General features: G+C 38.8%; 1 protein-coding gene across 22 annotated transcripts in view; it reads left to right on the forward strand.

Annotated features, from left to right (window-relative positions):
* LOC135488115 (anoctamin-4-like) overlaps window positions 1–19,169 on the forward strand; it is a 37,264-nt gene extending 18,095 nt beyond the window's left edge. For 9 of the 22 annotated variants that reach the window (XM_064772566.1, XM_064772565.1, XM_064772570.1 and 6 more), the window contains 20 exons: window positions 1,655–1,669; window positions 4,570–4,703; window positions 6,216–6,322; window positions 6,608–6,663; window positions 7,103–7,144; window positions 8,919–8,975; window positions 9,161–9,225; window positions 9,390–9,524; window positions 9,716–9,882; window positions 10,057–10,277; window positions 11,277–11,478; window positions 11,740–11,851; window positions 12,686–12,746; window positions 15,922–16,019; window positions 16,266–16,405; window positions 16,705–16,857; window positions 16,999–17,051; window positions 17,372–17,559; window positions 17,821–17,926; window positions 18,179–19,168. In XM_064772566.1, coding sequence (XP_064628636.1) covers window positions 1,655–1,669; window positions 4,570–4,703; window positions 6,216–6,322; window positions 6,608–6,663; window positions 7,103–7,144; window positions 8,919–8,975; window positions 9,161–9,225; window positions 9,390–9,524; window positions 9,716–9,882; window positions 10,057–10,277; window positions 11,277–11,478; window positions 11,740–11,851; window positions 12,686–12,746; window positions 15,922–16,019; window positions 16,266–16,405; window positions 16,705–16,857; window positions 16,999–17,051; window positions 17,372–17,559; window positions 17,821–17,926; window positions 18,179–18,373 — 2,307 coding nt within the window. In that variant the 3' untranslated portion in view covers window positions 18,374–19,168. Of the gene's footprint in view, window positions 1–1,654; window positions 1,670–4,569; window positions 4,704–6,215; window positions 6,323–6,607; window positions 6,664–7,102; window positions 7,145–8,918; window positions 8,976–9,160; window positions 9,226–9,389; window positions 9,525–9,715; window positions 9,883–10,056; window positions 10,278–11,276; window positions 11,479–11,739; window positions 11,852–12,685; window positions 12,747–14,236; window positions 14,295–15,921; window positions 16,020–16,265; window positions 16,406–16,704; window positions 16,858–16,998; window positions 17,052–17,371; window positions 17,560–17,820; window positions 17,927–18,178 lie in introns of all 22 variants that reach the window. The other 13 variants (XM_064772562.1, XM_064772560.1, XM_064772555.1 and 10 more) reach the window with 9 other exon arrangements.
* Window positions 19,170–19,526: the final 357 nt, after the last annotated feature.

Here is a 19,526-nt window from a genome sequence, read left to right on the forward strand (position 1 = left end):
TGCATCAGAAATATGTTAGCTCATGCTGTTGTACGGTAGATGAATGAAGAGGACTAATTTGAGTCGAGATTTTGTTGTGAATGTACAGTAGTTGTAGCTAATCACGACCTACTTATCTGAAGTAAGACAATCCATTGCTTTAGAATTTAGTTGCAATGGATAAGTCCACTTCAGTTTTAGGTGTGATACTGAGTCATTTTCTGCATTTTGCATGTGAAGACAACTTCAGGTTGCACCCTATTTGTGAATACATTTCTTTTGTCAAATGACAGTCAATCAACTCAGTCTTGTTGAAAAGAAATTTACATTTTTCACACACTGGATTGCATGATTCAAATATTAGCTTGAATGGGTTGAAGTGAGCGACACTAATATATTAACTGTTTTCAAATGACCTGCATATAGCAGCGACTTTACTTCCTGGTTGCAGTGATTTATATCGCTTGTTTGCGCTGCAGTAATTCTGAGCACGGTGTTTGTGCATTACTCATAAAGTGCAGGTATCCCTCGACCAAGGTTGTGGGACAAACTGAAAATGGCTGGGCTGAGCCACTGGAAGGAGGCATGGCTCTTGGACATATCACATCACAGGAGGATGAGGAGAATCGGGTGGGAACCACTTCAGATGTTGTCTGCTGATATTGATATCAACTTTTGATTGGAAGTTTAGGAAATTAGATAAAATCAGATTAGTTTTGTATACTTTCATGATTTCCCTTCAGACTGATGGATGGATTTGTTGGCCTCATGGACTAGTTGGTCTGTATGGATCAATACTCTCAATTCAGTTTTCAAATTTCAATGATTTTGGTTGGTGAAATATTGTCAATTCCTATTTATAATTCATTCCTAATTTGGTATGAGAACTAATGGACTGGTATACAAATGAGTGACTTCAATATTGAATTTCAATAATGTTGGGGTACAGGTCAAATACAGTGTTGATTTGCTCTCTTCTTCTCTTCATTTGGAGGGAAAGTTTGGTATTATCTTTTAAGGTTTCAAATTTTAGATCTGGGGCAATGCTTTGTTGAAAAGATTGGTTCTATTCAAACCTGCTGTTACCTTTGATTCCTTCATGTAGGAAGTGTTGCTCACGCCAGAAGATGAACATGAAGTGGAAAAGGTCTGTGGTTTGAGATGAAATTTCCCCTGTTGGTTGCTCTTTTGGGGTTGAAATGACCCTCTAGCTATAGGCTTGATTGCAGAATCCCTGTTAAATGCTTCAAGGAGGGTGTTTTGGTTGGTTAGCCATGGAACTTTTTGGCAGTGATGACCTTTTTAAATGGAATTTGATTCTGCAGTTGAGCCCATTTTAGTTTAGAATTTGTCTGAGTTTGTTGCTAAGATCCTTTAGATTTGGGTGTAGTCATTGACTGAATTCAGCAGTATTTTCACCCGGGGAGAAGGGGCTGTTGATTTTGCAAGCTGTATTAGAAACAGCTGGCTTGCTAATTCTTAAAGCTTAACACCTTTTTTCTTTGACAAATCCTAAGAAATTGCTTATCTTTGTGAATCCACTTATTAATTTGCAGCTTCAAAGGTGAAAGCTGGAAGATCATACTTTAAAACACAATTTCAAGTAAACTTATTCCGCACATATATCATTTCCATGGCAATTCATTAGAACTTTCATTATATTTACTTGTGTTAGGTTGGCGATCGTAAGGTGAGGACATTTTGAGGCCGTTTCATGTGCATGGGATGTAGATATGTAGATTATAGCCATATTATTTTGAACAAGAAAGTTCAGGAATAAAATGTTTTAGGAGTTGCAGAAGTGCTGCCCATTTTCCAGTAGTCGTGAGAATAATGTGATGGTCAATCGTGGGCATGGTGCATGGCAAGAAATATATGATGAGTGATTGTCTGTATGATGCATAAATTATTAGTCGATTGGAAATATCAACTTGAAGTAGCTCTTCTACAAATGTAGATTCTCTTCAATGTAATATTATGTTCTAGAATTGGATGATTTTTTCGATGCATTATGGCGTGACGACCAATGTACAACCACTGACTTTAAAATCCCATCGTCTGTCTGATTTGCAACAAATTCCCAAACTCTTGTAAAAGTTTAGGATATCTCGACAGTTGTCATGGTTATTGTGAACCTGTGTATACCCCCAGTGTGCCCTAGTGAATGGTTTAACTGTTGTCTTACTTTCCCTTTCAATGTTATATGACATTGATATCAATCATTTTGATTTGATATTCAGAACATCTTATGAATATGAAAACTGTAGATGAAATCCTCTTGACTGCTGTTTTGATCACAAAATTGGCTGTCTTGCAGAGTTACTGTTTCTTCCTTGTACAGCTGGTCACATGCTAGTCCCCACTAGCCAAGTCTCCTTTGGGGTGATTGCATGCAGTCTTAGGCATCTTACCAGGAAGTCCTTCTCGGTCATTGGTTCTGTGCCAAAAAAAATAGATGAAACGAATTAAACTTGTATTGATACAGGCATTAAATGAATTTAACTTGTATTGATACCAGCTGCTAGATTTTGGCTGGGGCTGATTTCCGTTGTTATAGATTTTTAAAATTGATCAGTTTTTTGCCACTCGGCTGTGATTTGATCTACCTGAGAAGAACAGGCTAATGTTGAATGAAGCATTGTCAGCATGGGACTGATAGTTCCCTGGGTCTCTAATGCTGGCTGTGCTGGAACAAATGAGATTTTAATGTAATTTTTTTATCCTCCAGTGGTATGAAATCAAGTCCCTGAAGTCATTTATCACAAAATTAATTTGATTATTTAGAATTGTTGATACATTAATTCGATTGTTCATTGGGGTATATAGATGTTCATGTGATTTCATCTAATCGTACTCTTGGGGCCAATTTCATAAAGGGCGTTTAAGGGTTAGACGTGGGTAACTTCTCTCTAATCAGTTTCAGGGCCTATTGTATTCTGTGAAGATTAACATGACGGACCTGAACCTGTCTATTCAGTAGTTAAACGCTGTTTTGCGCTAAACGCCCTCTATGAATTTGGCCCTTGATGTTTTATATGGTTGTAATTTAGTTGTTCTTGTGGGACGTGGGGGTGGTAAGGGTGGTATTGTTATACTGTATAATTTGAATTTTTATATGTTTTTAATGTCTGCATATGGCTCACTGTTGCCCTATGATGTCATTTGTTTTAAATGCATTAGTTGAACTGGTAAAGTGAAGTGTGTTTGTTGTTTTGACCAGTGACCAGATGTGATGAAATTAGTGAACAAATGCGATAGTTTGATTTTGGGTAGTTTATAGTGGAAGGAGATCATAAATAGCTGGATTTATAGGCATTTGAGACTCAGAATTGTTTTGGCCATCGTGGTAAAAATTATTTTATACAGGATGTCCCAGGAAAAAAGCATTGTTCCTTAGACACGTTTTCGTTAGACATAACAAATTAGATGTTATGCCTTGGGCAATTCTGTAGTCATCAGATGTTTTTAAAGCAAGCTACATGTATTGCCCTCTTCAATACAACTGATTGTGATCTTTTGGTGAAATAAAACCTTGCTTTCTTTCTGCCGAATATATTAGCTTCCTGATCAATGCATTTACTATAGGAAATCAGAGACATAGGTGTTTATATTAAAGTAATACCTGCCCCAGAATAGTTCAGCAAGCAGTCCATACTGATGCATGAACCTGCACCAAGGTCCTGCAGATTTTAGCATAGTCAGCAGCTAGATCAAGAGGTTCCTTATCTGATGAGACTATTGACCTTGCCAGATCTTTCCCTTCCTACCAATAAATTGAGTGTCCCAATCATTCCCTTCTATCCTAAACTCTTCTCCAGTCCCAGTCACAACTGACATGCCTTAAAATGTGTGTTTGTTATGCACAATGTGAACGTGAAGCGCAGCCTCTGCACCTCCCTGTGTGTTGGTTGCATGAATGCCAAGATCATAATCAACATAACGTTTGTGTGAGCTGTGCATAACTTTAAATACACACCTTTCGCACGGTGGGATCGCTGTGTGTTTCGTGTCTGTATGTGTATGTTACGTACAATGTACATGCAAACCTTCAAAGTGATGTGCACTACATGCAGTGGTATGTCACTTGTGACTGGGACTTGGTCTATCCTTGCATCGTGTATAAGATTTTCTCTGATAGGAGAACTCAACAGCAATTCTAGAAACTTCAAAAGATTATTCGAGCCTCATCGGTTCAAAGCTCAAATGATGACTTGACGTTATATATAAACTTGTGACTTCTTTGTGGAGACCCTGTGGTTTTTAAAATGACCATGCTTTAGAAGAGCGTTTCATTCATCATCAACAACAAGTCTCAAGACAGCCCATATTCATCTGATGCAATCACCCAAAAAAAATGTTGTTTGTATCTTTCACAATAATTTAATTGTTTATTCTCATCACCACTGAAACCCATAAGTTATTTGTCATCAGTTTATACTTTAATAGTTTATCATGCTGTGAATTTTGTCACATCTGTTGTTCATTTTGCACCATAAAATTTCCGTTAATTTTCTTTGTTTCGTGTACTGATAAGCATTTGTTCAATCACAATGTTTTCCGAGGTAATCTTTTCACCATCCATCTTTACAGGAGAATGACATTGAAGAAGAAGGCAGAGGCTGCTGTGGCAAAAGGTTGCCAACTTGCTTTGAGATTTCGGAAGATATCATCAAGCCTGACCCGGACTACTACACCACGCCATTCAACCGGCAGCGATTGGATATGTAAGTTTTAGGAGAATAGACCTCCTGCCATCAAAGATATTGAGGCATCTTTGTAATGGGCATTTGTTGTTTTATCGTGTATAGACGCTTGGTTTTATTTATGTTGTAATAATAGCATGCTTTTGCTGTGGTTATGGTTCTTAAACAACAATATTTGGCATTAAGAAATATTTTGGATTCATATTTGGTGATGGTTTGGCTCCTCCCAGCTCGTGAATGTTTTGCCAAAACAGTTAACATCACACTGTTCCTGAAGTCGTACTTCTAGGAGATTCAGGAAGAAGAGACAAGTCTTTTATTTGATATTCTACTCAACAGTTGATCACAAGCTTGCTTTTGCTGTTCCATTTATTTGCTTCATTTCCTTAATTTGCATGTGTAATTTTCGTTACATTTGGGTAAGTTATGCTTTGCCTTTTATTTTTGCACCTGCTATTGTGGCTTCATCTTTATCCCAACATTGATTGGCTCCCACAGCGATATGTAAGAATTTGGTTTGTGTGACACACTTTTGTAGCGACCTTATCGTGAACTAGATGTCACTTTGTTGCTTTTTTGATGTGAGACCAAAAACAAATTGGAATTTATGGAGAGATTTCCGTCAAATTGGTTGGAACAAATGAAATAATTTAACAGCACCCAGAAGTTTACTATGAGTGATTAAAGCACTGCCTCATTTTACCTCAAAAAAGCAACAGTTTTTTTTTTGGTATTTGTCATCCAGTTTCCAAAACGATTGATGGTGGAGATTTTAAATTTACCATTAAGAAATTATACCAAACAACTGGATAGCCTCAGTTGGTGTTTGATGCAAAACAGCATTTGATTTGGAATTGGATGGTAAAGATCACAGACATCCCTAATTCACTTCTCCAACATGATTTACTCTTCAACAAATGTATTCCCACCTTCCTTTGTGTAGCCTATCTTTGTCACAATTCAGTTCTAGATTTGATCTGACTCTGAAAAACCTCGAGTTTTAAACTTCTGTTTGTCCTACTTTCTCATAAATGTCAATCATATTCCAATACTTACAAATTCAAAAGTATTTTCAAGCTTTGCTTTTCTGAATTACTTCACTATGATCTCTTGGTATGTGTGTAGACTCCTATCACATTTGTCGTAGACCATTCATTTCCTAACCTAGTTGTTTTACCCCTAGTATTATGGACTGAAACATTGAATAAATGACAAGAAGATAAAAATATCTGATTAAATATCTTGTTTGCTGCTCTCGAATTAGCTGACCATCAGATGCAAAATAAACCAGAGAGCTATCATAGATTCCTAAAAGTTAACCCGAAATTGTTGGGCCATTTTAGCCATCTGGATGTGAACTTTTGGCGTGTGCTAAAGTTATGATTTGATTAAGAGACAAAATTTGCCATACCTCAAACTTAGTTCTGGTAGGTTTGTTATCAAAGCACATGGTGTGGCAATGGCCATGAAGTGTACAAAACATACAACTATACGTGTGCCAATTTGCTAATTGCTGTCTTCCCTGACTTAAAGGTTCATCATCAAAGATCAGGAGAACTTCTTCAACAATTCACAGAGGAGTAGGATTGCTCACGAGTGCCTGAATACCACCAGATTCGATGATGAGAGGTCAGCTATCGGTGAGTAGGTTTGGTTTATCAGGTTTTCTTTTATGTCAAACTTCAGCTAACTTCAACTTGTGGATACAGCCTTCAGAAGGTTCAGTATAAAAATATGTATGCTTGTGACCCTGGCTAAAGTACCAAGTTGTTGTTTGATTTTTGGGTGAGAGATGCAACTGCACCTGCAAGAGGATAGAAACCCCAAAGAGATATATTCATACCTGAATGTAAACTGGAACTTTATAGACGACTGGTCCATTCAAACCTGAAGCCTCACTGATGAACTTTCTGTCTTATTTCCAGGCTTGAGGAAGTTGATCAATTCTGGTACATACGATGCTGTTTACCCGCTACATGAGGTAGGTTTGGAATTTAATTCCTTTGAAAATCAAAAGGTTTGATTTTAGCCCATAGTGATGTTCGTGTTTGGGTATATTGATTACAAAAGATAACATGAAATGTAAAGCATGGTGTTACTAGTATTATTATGCTGTCTTTTTGTTCAGGATTATTTTGCTTCCCCAGAAAATCCTAGTTAATCCGTATTTTGATTTGGAGGAGATTTGTTGAGTGGGATTTTTGGCATTCTATTTGGTTTTACCTCATAATATTGCTGATATTGAATGCTAGACACTTTCAGATGACCTGGTTTTAGGAAGGCCTATAGTTTCCTGCCTTTGGCATGCAAGAAATTTTAACGGAATGGCTTTGGATTATTCCTTGTTTTCATTTGGTGATATCAGACTTTTTTCCGGCATTTTTTTCCTGTCATCCTAACAATCTATGTGTGATATTTAGCCGTGGATTAAACCTCAAGTATCTGACCCAAATGCGGAGAATGTGAGTAACACCAATGACCTTGACCTTCCTGCTGTCATGACAACCATAGCTGCTTGCTGACGGGTCGAGGATATGCATGAACCCATCATTTTCTTGAGTGACTGGACAAATACCAAAAGGACTTAATGGTTTGATACAAATTGTATATACATCGTATATTACAAGCCTGACTCTCTCTCATATTCCAGTTGTGACAATTTAATGTTGCACAAATGAACTTCCATGTTCATCACAAATGTGAAAAATAAGGCTGCAGAGGAAATCATTACCTATTATGGCTGACATTAACGACGCCTTTCCAAACGCTATTCACTATTATGTGCCAAGCAGATGGCAGAAGTGGCCTTTTGGGATTTTTCCACTGTAAGAATAATCAATTGACATGCTTCTGTTTTACCTGTATCAGTTTCTATCATCATCTTTTTGATTATGTAGTAGTGAATTTGCTGATGGTATTCAATATATGATATAATCGAGAATTGGGCAGAAATTGTGATGGTTTTGGTTTACATTATCAAAGCTAGGTGGGGTTGGAGGGCGGCATAAGTTCCATTTTCTGCAAATGTACATGTAAAATGCTGATGTGGAAACAAATATAGAAAATATTTGAATTGGTTTATTTTGGTCACAGGGTTTATAGCGGAACCAAATGTGAATGCCTTGCTTTCATGGAATGCAGAACGACATCAGCTCGAAATATATGTCTCATCATCGCTTGCCATGCCTTCAGCCTCATTGTACATATCACGTAGAATTCCTCCACATAGCATTATCCTTCTCCGAGTCGATGCAAATGATAATCAGCAAGAAATCAATACCATTATCCTCATTTGATAAAAATGAAATATTCTTGTATACTGTTGTTGTGATGATTGAAAGATAGTCATTCTCATCTTTTGATCAGAGGTTCCCATCCCAATTCTTATCTCTCCTATTCTTACTTAGCATAAACTAACCCAAATTATCAGATGCCCCTGAAATTGAGTGTATTTTGTTAAGTAACCCAGTGAAAGGTCTCATGTCAACTATTGATAATGGAAGTGACTAGATTGCACTTTTCAATTTTCAAACTTACGTGCCGCCCAGTGGTAGTCCAGTATTGACCAGATGTGGTCAGGTATTCCCAAGCTGCTGGGCTTCGGTGAGGGAGTGCTTTAGCCAATCTCCACTGCAGAGTTCTGACGTTGTTAGGTTGTTGGAGTGTGAGATGGTCGTGCCACAGACCTCTGCCGACAATGACACCAAAACTTGTACAGTGTTGATTGGCTACAAAGTGTACAGCATAGAGCTTTCTGCAGGATTGTCGACAGGGGTTGATGCCTAACATAAGCAAAATAGTGACTGCAGGCAGAGGTTGGGCTTTGGTTACTGCAACATTGACAGATGCCTAAATATTGCCAGTGCTCGGCTGTACATAGCTTTATCATGGTTAGGGTTTATTTCCAGCAAGGTGAATATCTACGGCGAGGAAAAATTAAGAAGACACGGCAGCATTTGAGGACTGTCCGGTGTATGTCATAAGAAAATGTTGTTGTTACAGTCATCATCTGAACATGGAGAAACCCTGCTACTACCGGGAAAACACTGTAACTGTTTAGTGAAAGAATGTTTTATTGAAAGAATTGATTATCTCTGAAGCGGTGGTTGGCATCATGTGAGCGTTATTGCCAAGAGCAGATCAAGGTTTTGAATAGGCAGTCATCATATCAAACATTTTGATACAGAGAAGAAAATTGACAAGATTTGTTGATTGATTTTTTCTCTCTGTTTGCAGGGGTCTTTCAAAAGTGACCACTCTCTTCTTACTGCTGGTGCTGAAAATGATCGACATGTAAGTATGTTCAATGGAAAGTAATGGCATGTCAAATACTGCTCATTTGAAAGCTCAGGTCCCTTTGCTGCCAACCCAGTACCATTTGTCAAATTTTCAATTTAAGGCGAATTTCAGACTTTCCACTTACATGTACCAAATGCTGTTACATTCTTATATTTTCAAGGCTTTCTATTTCTTTGCAGCTTTTGTATGAAATGTGGGCACGACCCAAAAACTGGTACAAGTTCCAACCATTGGATCTCATCAGGTGGGTTCAAATCTTCCTATAATCTGTTTCAAGTGCAGTCAGGTTTATAGCACACATACATGTACTTTATGTATAAAATTTATATCTAAAATACTTTTATCTTTTGTCTTTGAAAACTTTAAAAACATTCTTTAAAGCTTGAGCCATGTACTGTCTTATTTCAGGAAATATTATGGTGAAAAGATCGGCATCTACTTCACATGGCTAGGATTTTATACAACCGCACTTATTCCACCGTCACTAGTAGGCCTCATCTGCTTTATCTACGGCTGTGCTACTGTGTTTGGAAATACACCGAGGTAAGCTCTAAAGGCGTGTATCTGAGTTGATTAGATGAGAATTTCATGCATGTACTATCAAGTACTCTGCTTGTATACAATATATATTGTATTCTCTCTTTCAGTTATGATATTTGCGATGAGAGTGGTATCGGATGCATGTACTATCAAGTACTCTGCTTGTATACAATATATTGTATTCTCTCTTTCAGTAATGATATTTGTGATGAGAGTGGTATCGGCAACTTGACCATGTGCCCAATGTGTGATCTTCGTTGCCCCTACTGGCGCTTGAAGGAGAGTTGCGCATACTCACGATTGACTTACCTGTTTGATAATGGTGCCACTGTCTTCTTTGCCATTTTCATGGCACTCTGGGGTAAGTAGTACATGTACTATGCGTCTTGACAATCATCAGTTTCACTTTGCCACAATGTATGACATTGATGCCAAAAGTCCCTATCACTCACATCATCTTGGGGGGGGGGGGGTCTTGAGGTATGGCCTTCAGGTCCGAGTCACCACCACAGATATCAACCTCTGCTCATTTCAGCCACCTTGTTCCTTGAATTCTGGAAGAGGCGCGAAAAGGAAATTCAATACGATTGGGATGTTGCCGACTTTGAAGAAGAAGAGGAGACAATCAGGCCCGAGTATGAGGCGACAGTTACCCATAAGAGGGTCAACCCAGTCACACAGAACCTTGAGCCTTACATGCCTGTCTACTCTCGGGCTCCACGTATTGGTGGTACCATGCTGGCGATTCTCTTCATGGTGAGTGCCTCAGATAGCGGAGTATTTGACTACTGTTCAGGGCCTATAAAACGTGGCTGAAACCAGATTCGCCATCATACACTCCTTGGGCTTCACAATTACAGGATCTCATATGCATCAGTTAATGCATTGATGATATTTTGAATTTGAAAGCCTGAGTGTTGCCAGCTTGCAGCAATTACTTGTCTTTGAAGATGCTTGTGCCAAGTTCAGTCATAATGGAATGCAAATGCTACATGTATGACCTACAGTAAGTTGGTTGGGGCAAAACTCATAAAAGTGGCTTAGATAATTTAAACAGCCTGGGCAGGAGCAAGCCCAAAACCCATTTTATACGACATACTCAATACATATAGCAAGGAACATACATGTACCCCACTTCACCTACAAACACCTACATACACTACTCAAAAGGTATATAATTTATAAATTGTCACACAGGTTCCGGCGACGGTGAGTACCAGGTAGAACCGGTGTCATGTATAGACTTGGCTGTGCCAACGAAACTAACACATACATTTCAACCCTATCGCTACCATGTCAATTTATGTACCATTCTGCAGGTCAAGGTCAGCGTAAGGGTAAAGTTAAAACAACAAAACATTAAAACTAATCTGAGAAGGTCCACGGGAGAAATGATAAGTGCGTGGGTAGGAGAATTTGAGAGGGTACTACAGGCAGACAGAAAGGGGCAAAAACTGAATCTGAATGTTTTATGAGAACTAAACAAAACAATATTTTATCATTTAGATACATGTACATGTATTAAAGAGATTAAATAATCATGCTTACCATTGATTGTCATGTTGTAACCTACCGTGTTGTACCTACATGTAGATGGCAGGAAATCGATGTTGGTCGTCAGAAAAAGTAGAAAATTCGACAAGTATATATGCTAAGTGTTCCTTAAAGTCTAATAAATAGTTTTAAAGGAAAGTTCTGTTAAATTGTCTGTCAGTCCTATTCTATAATCGTTATTATGTTTCACATCCCTTTCAGATCTGTCTTGTGCTTGCTGCAGTGTTTGCTGTGATCATCTATCGTGTGATCATTGTGGCTGTTCTGTACGCCCAAGGTGACACCCTCATCAAGAAGTATGCCAAGCTGTTGACGACTGCCACTGCCGCCTTGCTCTCTCTCATCACCATTATGCTCCTCAATAAGATCTATGAAAAGATTGCTATTTTCCTGACAAACTTTGGTAAGAGAAATATTGAGCTGATAATGACAATAATGACGACTTTCATACTGCCCCTTTCAGTGACCAGGGTCTGAATCCAAGCACTACGCAACAACTGTCATAACGGGCCTCTGCATTGGTACTCATCGGGCAGCTTTTATCAATTGAGCGCTTTGTAAAGAACAAAGTGGCAACCAGGCTGGTGTTTGACCCCCTGGTTTTAGAGTTCTCAACCAGGGCCCTTGAAAAGGTGTGTGTCTCACTGCTCTTTCTCCTCTGCAGAACAACCGAGGACTGAGACAGAGTTTGAAGACAAGTTCACTAGCAAGATGTTCTTGTTCCAATTTGTCAACTACTACTCAACCATCTTCTACATCGCATTCTTCAAAGGAAGGTAAGATATCAGAAATCATTGAAAAGAACAAAATTCAGGTTGTCATTGCAGCGTACATTTGCAAGTACCGTAGCCAAAATGCAATTTGACTAGCTAGAGTGGTATTTGAAATCACAGTTACAGTTCAGCACCCTCTCAAGCTTTCGGACCTGTCATGAGATTTACTTTTCGTGCTTTATGAAAGTGGGGCTGATAAATTGCTCCACTGATTCAAGGCTTTTTGAAAAGTGTGTCCAACTTCTCGATTGCTGTGGATAAGAATTGTCATTAGATCTTGCAGTGGAGTCTCTTATATAAGTGAACAAAATATTGCTTTCTCATCCTGTGTTATTGATAAGTATCATCACCTACATGTATGAATGCTTTAAAGAATTATGATTTCGATTTTAATGATCATTTTATATTTGCGAGGAGAATGTTTTCTTTCTGCAGTTTACCAGGAATCCTGTATTATGGCAAGTTTGTTTCGTTGGAAGAACAGTGGAACCTTCATTAGTTGACGCCTGTGTTAGTGGGATATCCACTCTGTTTTGGGACGGTGGTTTTGGTCACAAATTGATAGTTTCTATGCTATTTGGCTGCTGTCATGAGGACCCCTACCAGGTGTTAAGAACAACATTTGTCAGTACCAAGGGTGTCCTTAATAGAGAGGTTCTACTGTTTTCCTTATTGGAAGATGAGGGAGTCAAACTTTTTGATGCTCTCAAAATGTCTTCAAAGGAACCATGATCAGATGAAAGTAAATCACGAAATATTTTTGCAGCTGCTTACATGTATAAAAACAACATCTTCAAGTGCACTTCAATAAAATAATCTGAAATTTTTCTCCCGTAGGTTGAATGACTACCCAGGAAGCACTACATTTTATGTTGCTGGTTCCTATCGTCAAGAGGAGGTATTGCAATAAACACCACCACCCAATTTCTATTTCGCTTCCAAAATGTTACACAACCTTCAATTATTTGTTTGCGTTTTGTTTTTGTCTGTACATTTGTAGCTTAGCTTGGTCCTACTCAGCTTTAAAGTTTTGGGTTTGGTACGGCTGTGACTGATTGTGACTGCCAGGATGTTGAGACTAAGAAACTGGAATGCAGACTGGTTAAACTGATTATTAAGCAAAATGTGATGGTATACTCTCATGTATTCGATGTACAATTGTTTTGAACACAATGTACTGTTGCATGGATCAGTTTTGCAAAAAATAGGTTTTATTGGGAGACACAGTTATATCTACACTACCGTATCAGCTGCATGACCTAATAAATACAAAACCGCACACTTCTTGCCTGGCAATGCTAATTGCACTAACACCAATGAAGTGTGTCATCAGCGCTTGAAATCTTGATCTTAAAATGTGACATATTTGTCATGTACTAGTGTGAATAGTAGTTGTCATGTTCATTTCTGTATGACTGGTCATTTTGTTCAATCCGTCTTGTGAGGTCTTGTTGTGATCATTGTTTTCGTGGTTTGTGATTTGGACTTCTTGCTCACCGACTTTTACTTTGAGGCGCTTTTCATCCAGCTTGCAGCTTATTCACAACCATGACTTTCGCAAAATGTAGCCCTTGTGCGGCCAGGAGTTGTATCGTGCCAAATTACAGTTTTCAATCTCAAAATTCCGTCTTTTTTTAATCATCATTTATTTTGAAGCGTCTGTTTTGGAATTCTTATAAATTCTGGATTGAATGACCCCAAAGTTTGATCATTTCCAACTCCTGTCCTCTGGTGAAGGGAAGCAACAAGTCTCCTAACACAATATTTCTCCTTGCAGATTCACCCCATTTTCAGTTTTTTAAGGACTTTGGAGGGGTTTGAATGATAAAATGAGCTCTCTGTTATCTTACTCAGCTGCGAATGTCTGAAAGCTCTTGAACAGATGGACCCCTCCTGAGTCCTTTGAAATTGAAGACCTCACTTCCCAAGTTTTAGTACTAATCGTTTTTTCCTGTTTGGTTTGTTCATGTGTTTATTTATGTTCCGCCCTCCAAGACCTAGGGACTCCAAGTTGGGACTAGTAGTGATGTGGGCATCAAGTTAAGGTGACTGTCAGGCTTCAACTTAAGACTGCTTATATAACTGAAAACAGATGGCAACCAATAACTATAGTCACGGTAACTTTAACTATGTAGTATGTAGTCATGATAACCAGAGTCTCATTCATTTTTGTGGTCTTGGCAACTGGCTACTGCCATCTTCTTAGTCATGGTGACCCATAACCACATGACATAGCATTAATGGTATAAACCATGACTCTATTGGTTGCCATGGTAATCAATAGCATAGTTGTAGCCATGACAATCATACATGAACTACTAAACATAGGATCAGTAGTTTTTAAGATATAACATTTAATGCCATTTTTGTGGATTATTTTTTATTCAGTCTTTCTGGTGCCCCTGGACAGTATGATTATTCTATCTCCGGTCATCGCGGAGAAGAGGTATAAACTTTTGGTAACATTTTTGAATCCTGACCCTCTCTGTCGTCTTTTTGTTTTTGCTATTTTCATGGGGGAGAGTTACCCAAACGGGGTCAAGTTGTTGCATTGTCTGTTATTGGCTATGGGTACACGTTGAATTAACATTTTGGGGTGTTGAGATTGATCACTTCAGGAATTGATTCTTGATACATGTACCAACTATTAAGGTGTCGACCTGGCATGGCCCATTTCATGATTCCTTCTTTTTCAACAAAATTCATTGGAGAATATATTGTTGGGCTAGCACAGACAATGGATCAAATTTTGACATGAAATTCTCAAATCTGCATGCGGCATAAAACTGTTCACAATGTTAGTTCATCGGTGGTGCGACAGTATATGTCATATTCGGACAGTCAACAATTTTTCAGTGGTATTGAGACTATTTGACCAATAAATTATACCCCAAGGAAAATAAGGTATTTCTGTATGACATTAAAATGGCACCACCTATGATTTAACACGGAACTAATCAAACACCTTGACAAACATGTATTCACATACTAAAATAACACAGCTCCAAACACTACTAACTGCATACATTTGTCTTTAACTGAAACTTTGTATCCTAATAATGTGCAATCAAGAATGCTTCTGCTTGAGCAGGTGTGTTAATAATAACAGCTTTTAATGATATGCCTTGATGTGTTACTTTATAATCACTGAACATTACAGACATCAGTTCATAACAAAATTAAAATACTAACACCTAGTTAACCTGATGCACCTCGACTAACATCAAACCTGTCTAGTTCACCCTGGAGAATCTATCAGGCCTTCCAACTTAACAAGCAGTCTGCCCTGGATAGGGCTGCTTGAGCCCTGGGAGAATTACTGCCTGACAAGACAAACACCCAAATTGCTATCCGTAGGACGAACCTACGATGCATTTTTCCTATATTTGATTCACCCTCATGTTCGTATGTTTCCCTACCCCCTCCCACAAAAAAGAATTAAGCATTTTCCGATGAACTTTATCAAAGTTTCCCGTCTTGTACATTAATTTGTTCAGTTTAATTTGCATGCTTTATCCTTTTTCCAACTATCTTGTTTTAAAAAGGTAATGGTTAAGTGTATGGTTTTGGATTTTGATTTTGTGTATGCTACTTGTATATAAATGCATAAAATATCCGGATATAGTGTTGCCTTGTTCTAATATCTTTCTGTGTTTAAATTGCAAACACGTTCTTCAAAATGTCATATCAGAATTTACATGTACATGTGTGCCAATTAAGCATGTTTTCAAAACATCACAGCTGCAGTCACAACTCTATGTTGAGACGTCCAAGTACATGTAATTGAGGAGAAGATATCAATGTTGATTCTATGATGATAATACAGAGAACACCACACATTGAAATTGTAGTATTAGAATAGAATACTGGTCCATATAATCCACAATTCGAAGTCAGTGGCCAACTAACTGTAAATCTTAAGGAAGGAAGTGTGAGCACAAATGCAAATTGTTTAAGAAAGTGTTACATTTGAATAATAAAAAGAATAAGATGATTTTTGACAAAGTGTGGTGATCACATTACTGATGCAATTATGTCTTGGAATTTCTGACGACATTCGCCGTGATTTTCAGTGTGACCCTGCGGGCTGCTTGATCGAGCTCTGCATCCAGCTGGGTATCACCATGATTGGTAAACAGGCCTTCAACAACATCAAGGAATTGGTTATTCCGTAAGTACACCATGGAAAATGATTTGGGGAAGAGTAAGCCCTGTACTACTGCATTCGTCTCAATGTGGAGACAACAGATTAAGCTGTGTTATACGTACATGTAGGCCTGCTGGCCTACAGCAAACAGCATCTTAGATTGGACCATAAGCTATATTCTCTCATAAGTTTACTGCTTCAGTTGTTTGAGTTTCAACAGAAACCCTTTGAATCAATATCTTTCAAAGTGGTTGTCTTCGTTTCTTTAAGTGTTGTCATGAATTACATCCGTGCGCGCAAGGCAAAGAAGGCTGAAAAGGATGAGAAGAATGTCTACACAAGGTGGGAACAGGACTTTGACCTTGGTGCTCAGCCTGACCTTGGATTGTTTGAGGAGTACCTTGAGATGGGTGAGTATTGACAAGGTCGGACTGTTCAGATTTTCCTCAAAATTTTGAATCTTTTCAGCCACTGCATTTGATGCAGCGTCTCTGTTGATGCATGACATCACGACCCCAACATGGCTCAGGGTTTGTCATTGATGACCGGTCATCCCAGAGAATGTGTAACACATCTACATGTATACTTTTAGTACAGCGCCTTTTTTTATACTTGAGATGTTGCAGAGTTTGAGATGGATGATGACGGGTCATCCCTGATTACTTGTAACTCATTGATACCTTGAATAATGTACATCCATCTATTTCAGTTGTGCAATTTGGTTTCATCACCATCTTCGTGGCTGCTTTTCCACTGGCACCATTGTTTGCTCTCATCAACAATGTCATTGAGATTCGTCTGGACGCTTATAAGTTTGTCACACAGTGGAGGAGACCGGTCGCAGCTCGTTCACAGGATATTGGTAAGAAGTGGGAACTTTACGGGTTATCTTTTAGCCCAACTAATTGAGATACGTCTTTTATAACAGGTAGCCTTTGTGAATCGCCTTTAAATAAACTAATGGTTTTGTTTGATATCGATCACTAATGTTTTCTTTTTGTAGGAGTCTGGATGATAATTCTTAAAAGCATCTCGTACTTCTCTGTCTTAACAAATGTAAGTAGAAAACAATCTTGCATGTAGTTATGGACATTCACTTCTCTTTGATAAATGGTAAACTATCAATGCTACAATTGCATTCAAGTCTCAAGTTGTCTTCGCAGTTAAATTGCTTCAGTATACAACATGTGCAGCCAATAGTACAAGCCAGAAATGAGCCTTGTGCCTTATCAATTAAGTGATTTGGTCATAACTTTGCCAATGTCATACTAGGCCCGATACGTATGTTATATGTTTTATTGTAGATACAAAAATTATGACTCGTCCCATCTCCTAGTAGTAGCCAAATCCAATGTACTATATATGTTGCCTTCCAGGCCTGCATCATTGCCTACACCTCGGACTTCATCCCAAAGCTGGTCTACCTGTACGAGTACAGCCCCGATGGAAAGCTCACTGGCTACATGAACAATTCACTCTCCGTCTTTAATGTGACAAACTTCCAGCCTGGGAGTGCGCCGGAAGATCCACGAACAGATATTTTTGGAACTGTAATATACTGCAGGTACTTGTGGAACATGTCTGGTTGCAGCATGGTTCTTAAAGTGGTCTCATCCCTGCATTCTATTGTTTTGAACTGCAGAGGACTTTATAACCCAGTGTCTTTTTTAAAAAGCTGTTGCCATTTGCGAATAAATCGACCTTTTGATGGCACATACTGTTGTAACACTCCATGTTGGCATTTGGGCTCTTATCTGTAATGATTGTGGTTGTTATCAATCATGTTAATTGTGATTCAGTCTAATCCTTATAATCCCATTTGCAGGTACCGTGACTACCGAGTGGGACCTGGTGAGCCACGAGAGTACAAGTATTCGATGCAGTACTGGCACATCTTTGCTGCCAAATTGGCATTTGTTCTTGTCTTTGAGGTGAGTCCAAAAGGGATTGTGCAGAGCTAGATCCCTGTGTTCAAAATACAACTGAGCAATCCATGTAAAGTAGACAAACACATTCCTTGGTTTGGAGCTTGTCTAAAAGATATCTGAGCATCAAAGGAATACAGGGGCCTTCTGCATGTTTACACGAGTGTCCTTGGCAATTTGGCTGGAACAGGGCAGGAGATATAAGATTCAACAATATTTGTGTCTGCCACTACATCTATTGTTTTGTACAATTTACAGCACTTTGTGTTCATCCTGAAAGCCCTCATCGACTACTTCGTACCCGACATGCCAGGCAATGTCAAGGCCCAGATCCTACGTGAGAAGTACCTGACCAAGACTGCTCTCCACGATGCGGAGGCATTGAAAGCCAAGCTACTACGCAAGAGGATGTCGTCTTCTCCGGCTGCTGCCCAGATAGAGACGAACATGTAGTTGGTTTCATCCTTGGTTTGCCAGAATTGGATGTACTTTTTGTAATAGAATTTTGATCAATGAGTAAGGAGTTCTGGCATTCTTTAGTTGAAATGGTGTGGAATGTTGAGGACCCCAGTCAAAATCATTGTAGTCGACCAACCTTGAAGCAGTTTCCTCATGCCAGTCACACAGAAGTTTTTCAAGTAAAAGTTGTATGATGTTTAGGAACATGTAGCAGCAACAAAGGTGAACGCACAATGATGTTGTTTAAATTGGTAACAAGTTTTGTATTGCTTAACTGTGCTGATTTCGCGGAGTGCATGAAATTGTCTGGATTGGCAGTTTATTTTGAAGAAAACAGTAGTGATGACTAGGTACTAGTTGGATGCCACAGAGTAGACGCACTGTTACCCATTTTAGACTTGTCTTGTGTCCTCAGGCTGAAGTTGACAAGAACTTGCCTGCACCTGTAGCTACATGCGTTATCTGATGTTCTGTTTCTGATGTAAAGTCTAAAGAAGTTCTGTTTCAATCTAGATGTAAATATTACATGTATTAACATTAGTGTATGCCTTGTTGTCAAAAACTGTAGATTATCATACCCAGTTGTTAAACGGCGTGATGATTCATTATTTCATGGTGGGATGCTTTTAACACCTTCAGCGCCGAACCACGTAGATCTTCGTGGCCCAAATCCCCCCTCTTTGAGCTGGTTATCGGAGTCTCATGGACTTCATGAAAGAACTACGCCATCGCCATCTTCAGGGCAAGGTAGGAACTAGTTCAGAACTTTAAAGGGCACAGTTCCTTCCTTGCCCTGAAGATGGCGAAGGCGTAGTTCTTTCATGAAGTCCATGAGACTCCGATAACCAGCTCAAAGGAGAGGGGGATTTGGGCCACGTAGATCTACGTGGTTCGGCGCTGAAGGTGTTAACAAGGATTGTATCATTATTTAAGAAAGGAAGAAAAGTCCCATTTCTTATCAACAGACTTGAACTTGAGTATTCATTTGTAGGTGTTTTTTTGTGATAAGAAAATGTTCTTCTCTTCCTTAATGAGTTCTCTTTGATTATTCTCATGCCATACATGTATTCACTTTAATACTTTCATAGTGTCTCAGGTGCAATTTGCAGCAATTCTTTGCTTGAAATGCTCTGTGTTGTAGTTTGAA

This window comes from Lineus longissimus, chromosome 5 (assembly GCF_910592395.1).
Source record: "Lineus longissimus chromosome 5, tnLinLong1.2, whole genome shotgun sequence".
Lineage (NCBI taxonomy): Eukaryota > Metazoa > Nemertea > Pilidiophora > Heteronemertea > Lineidae > Lineus > Lineus longissimus.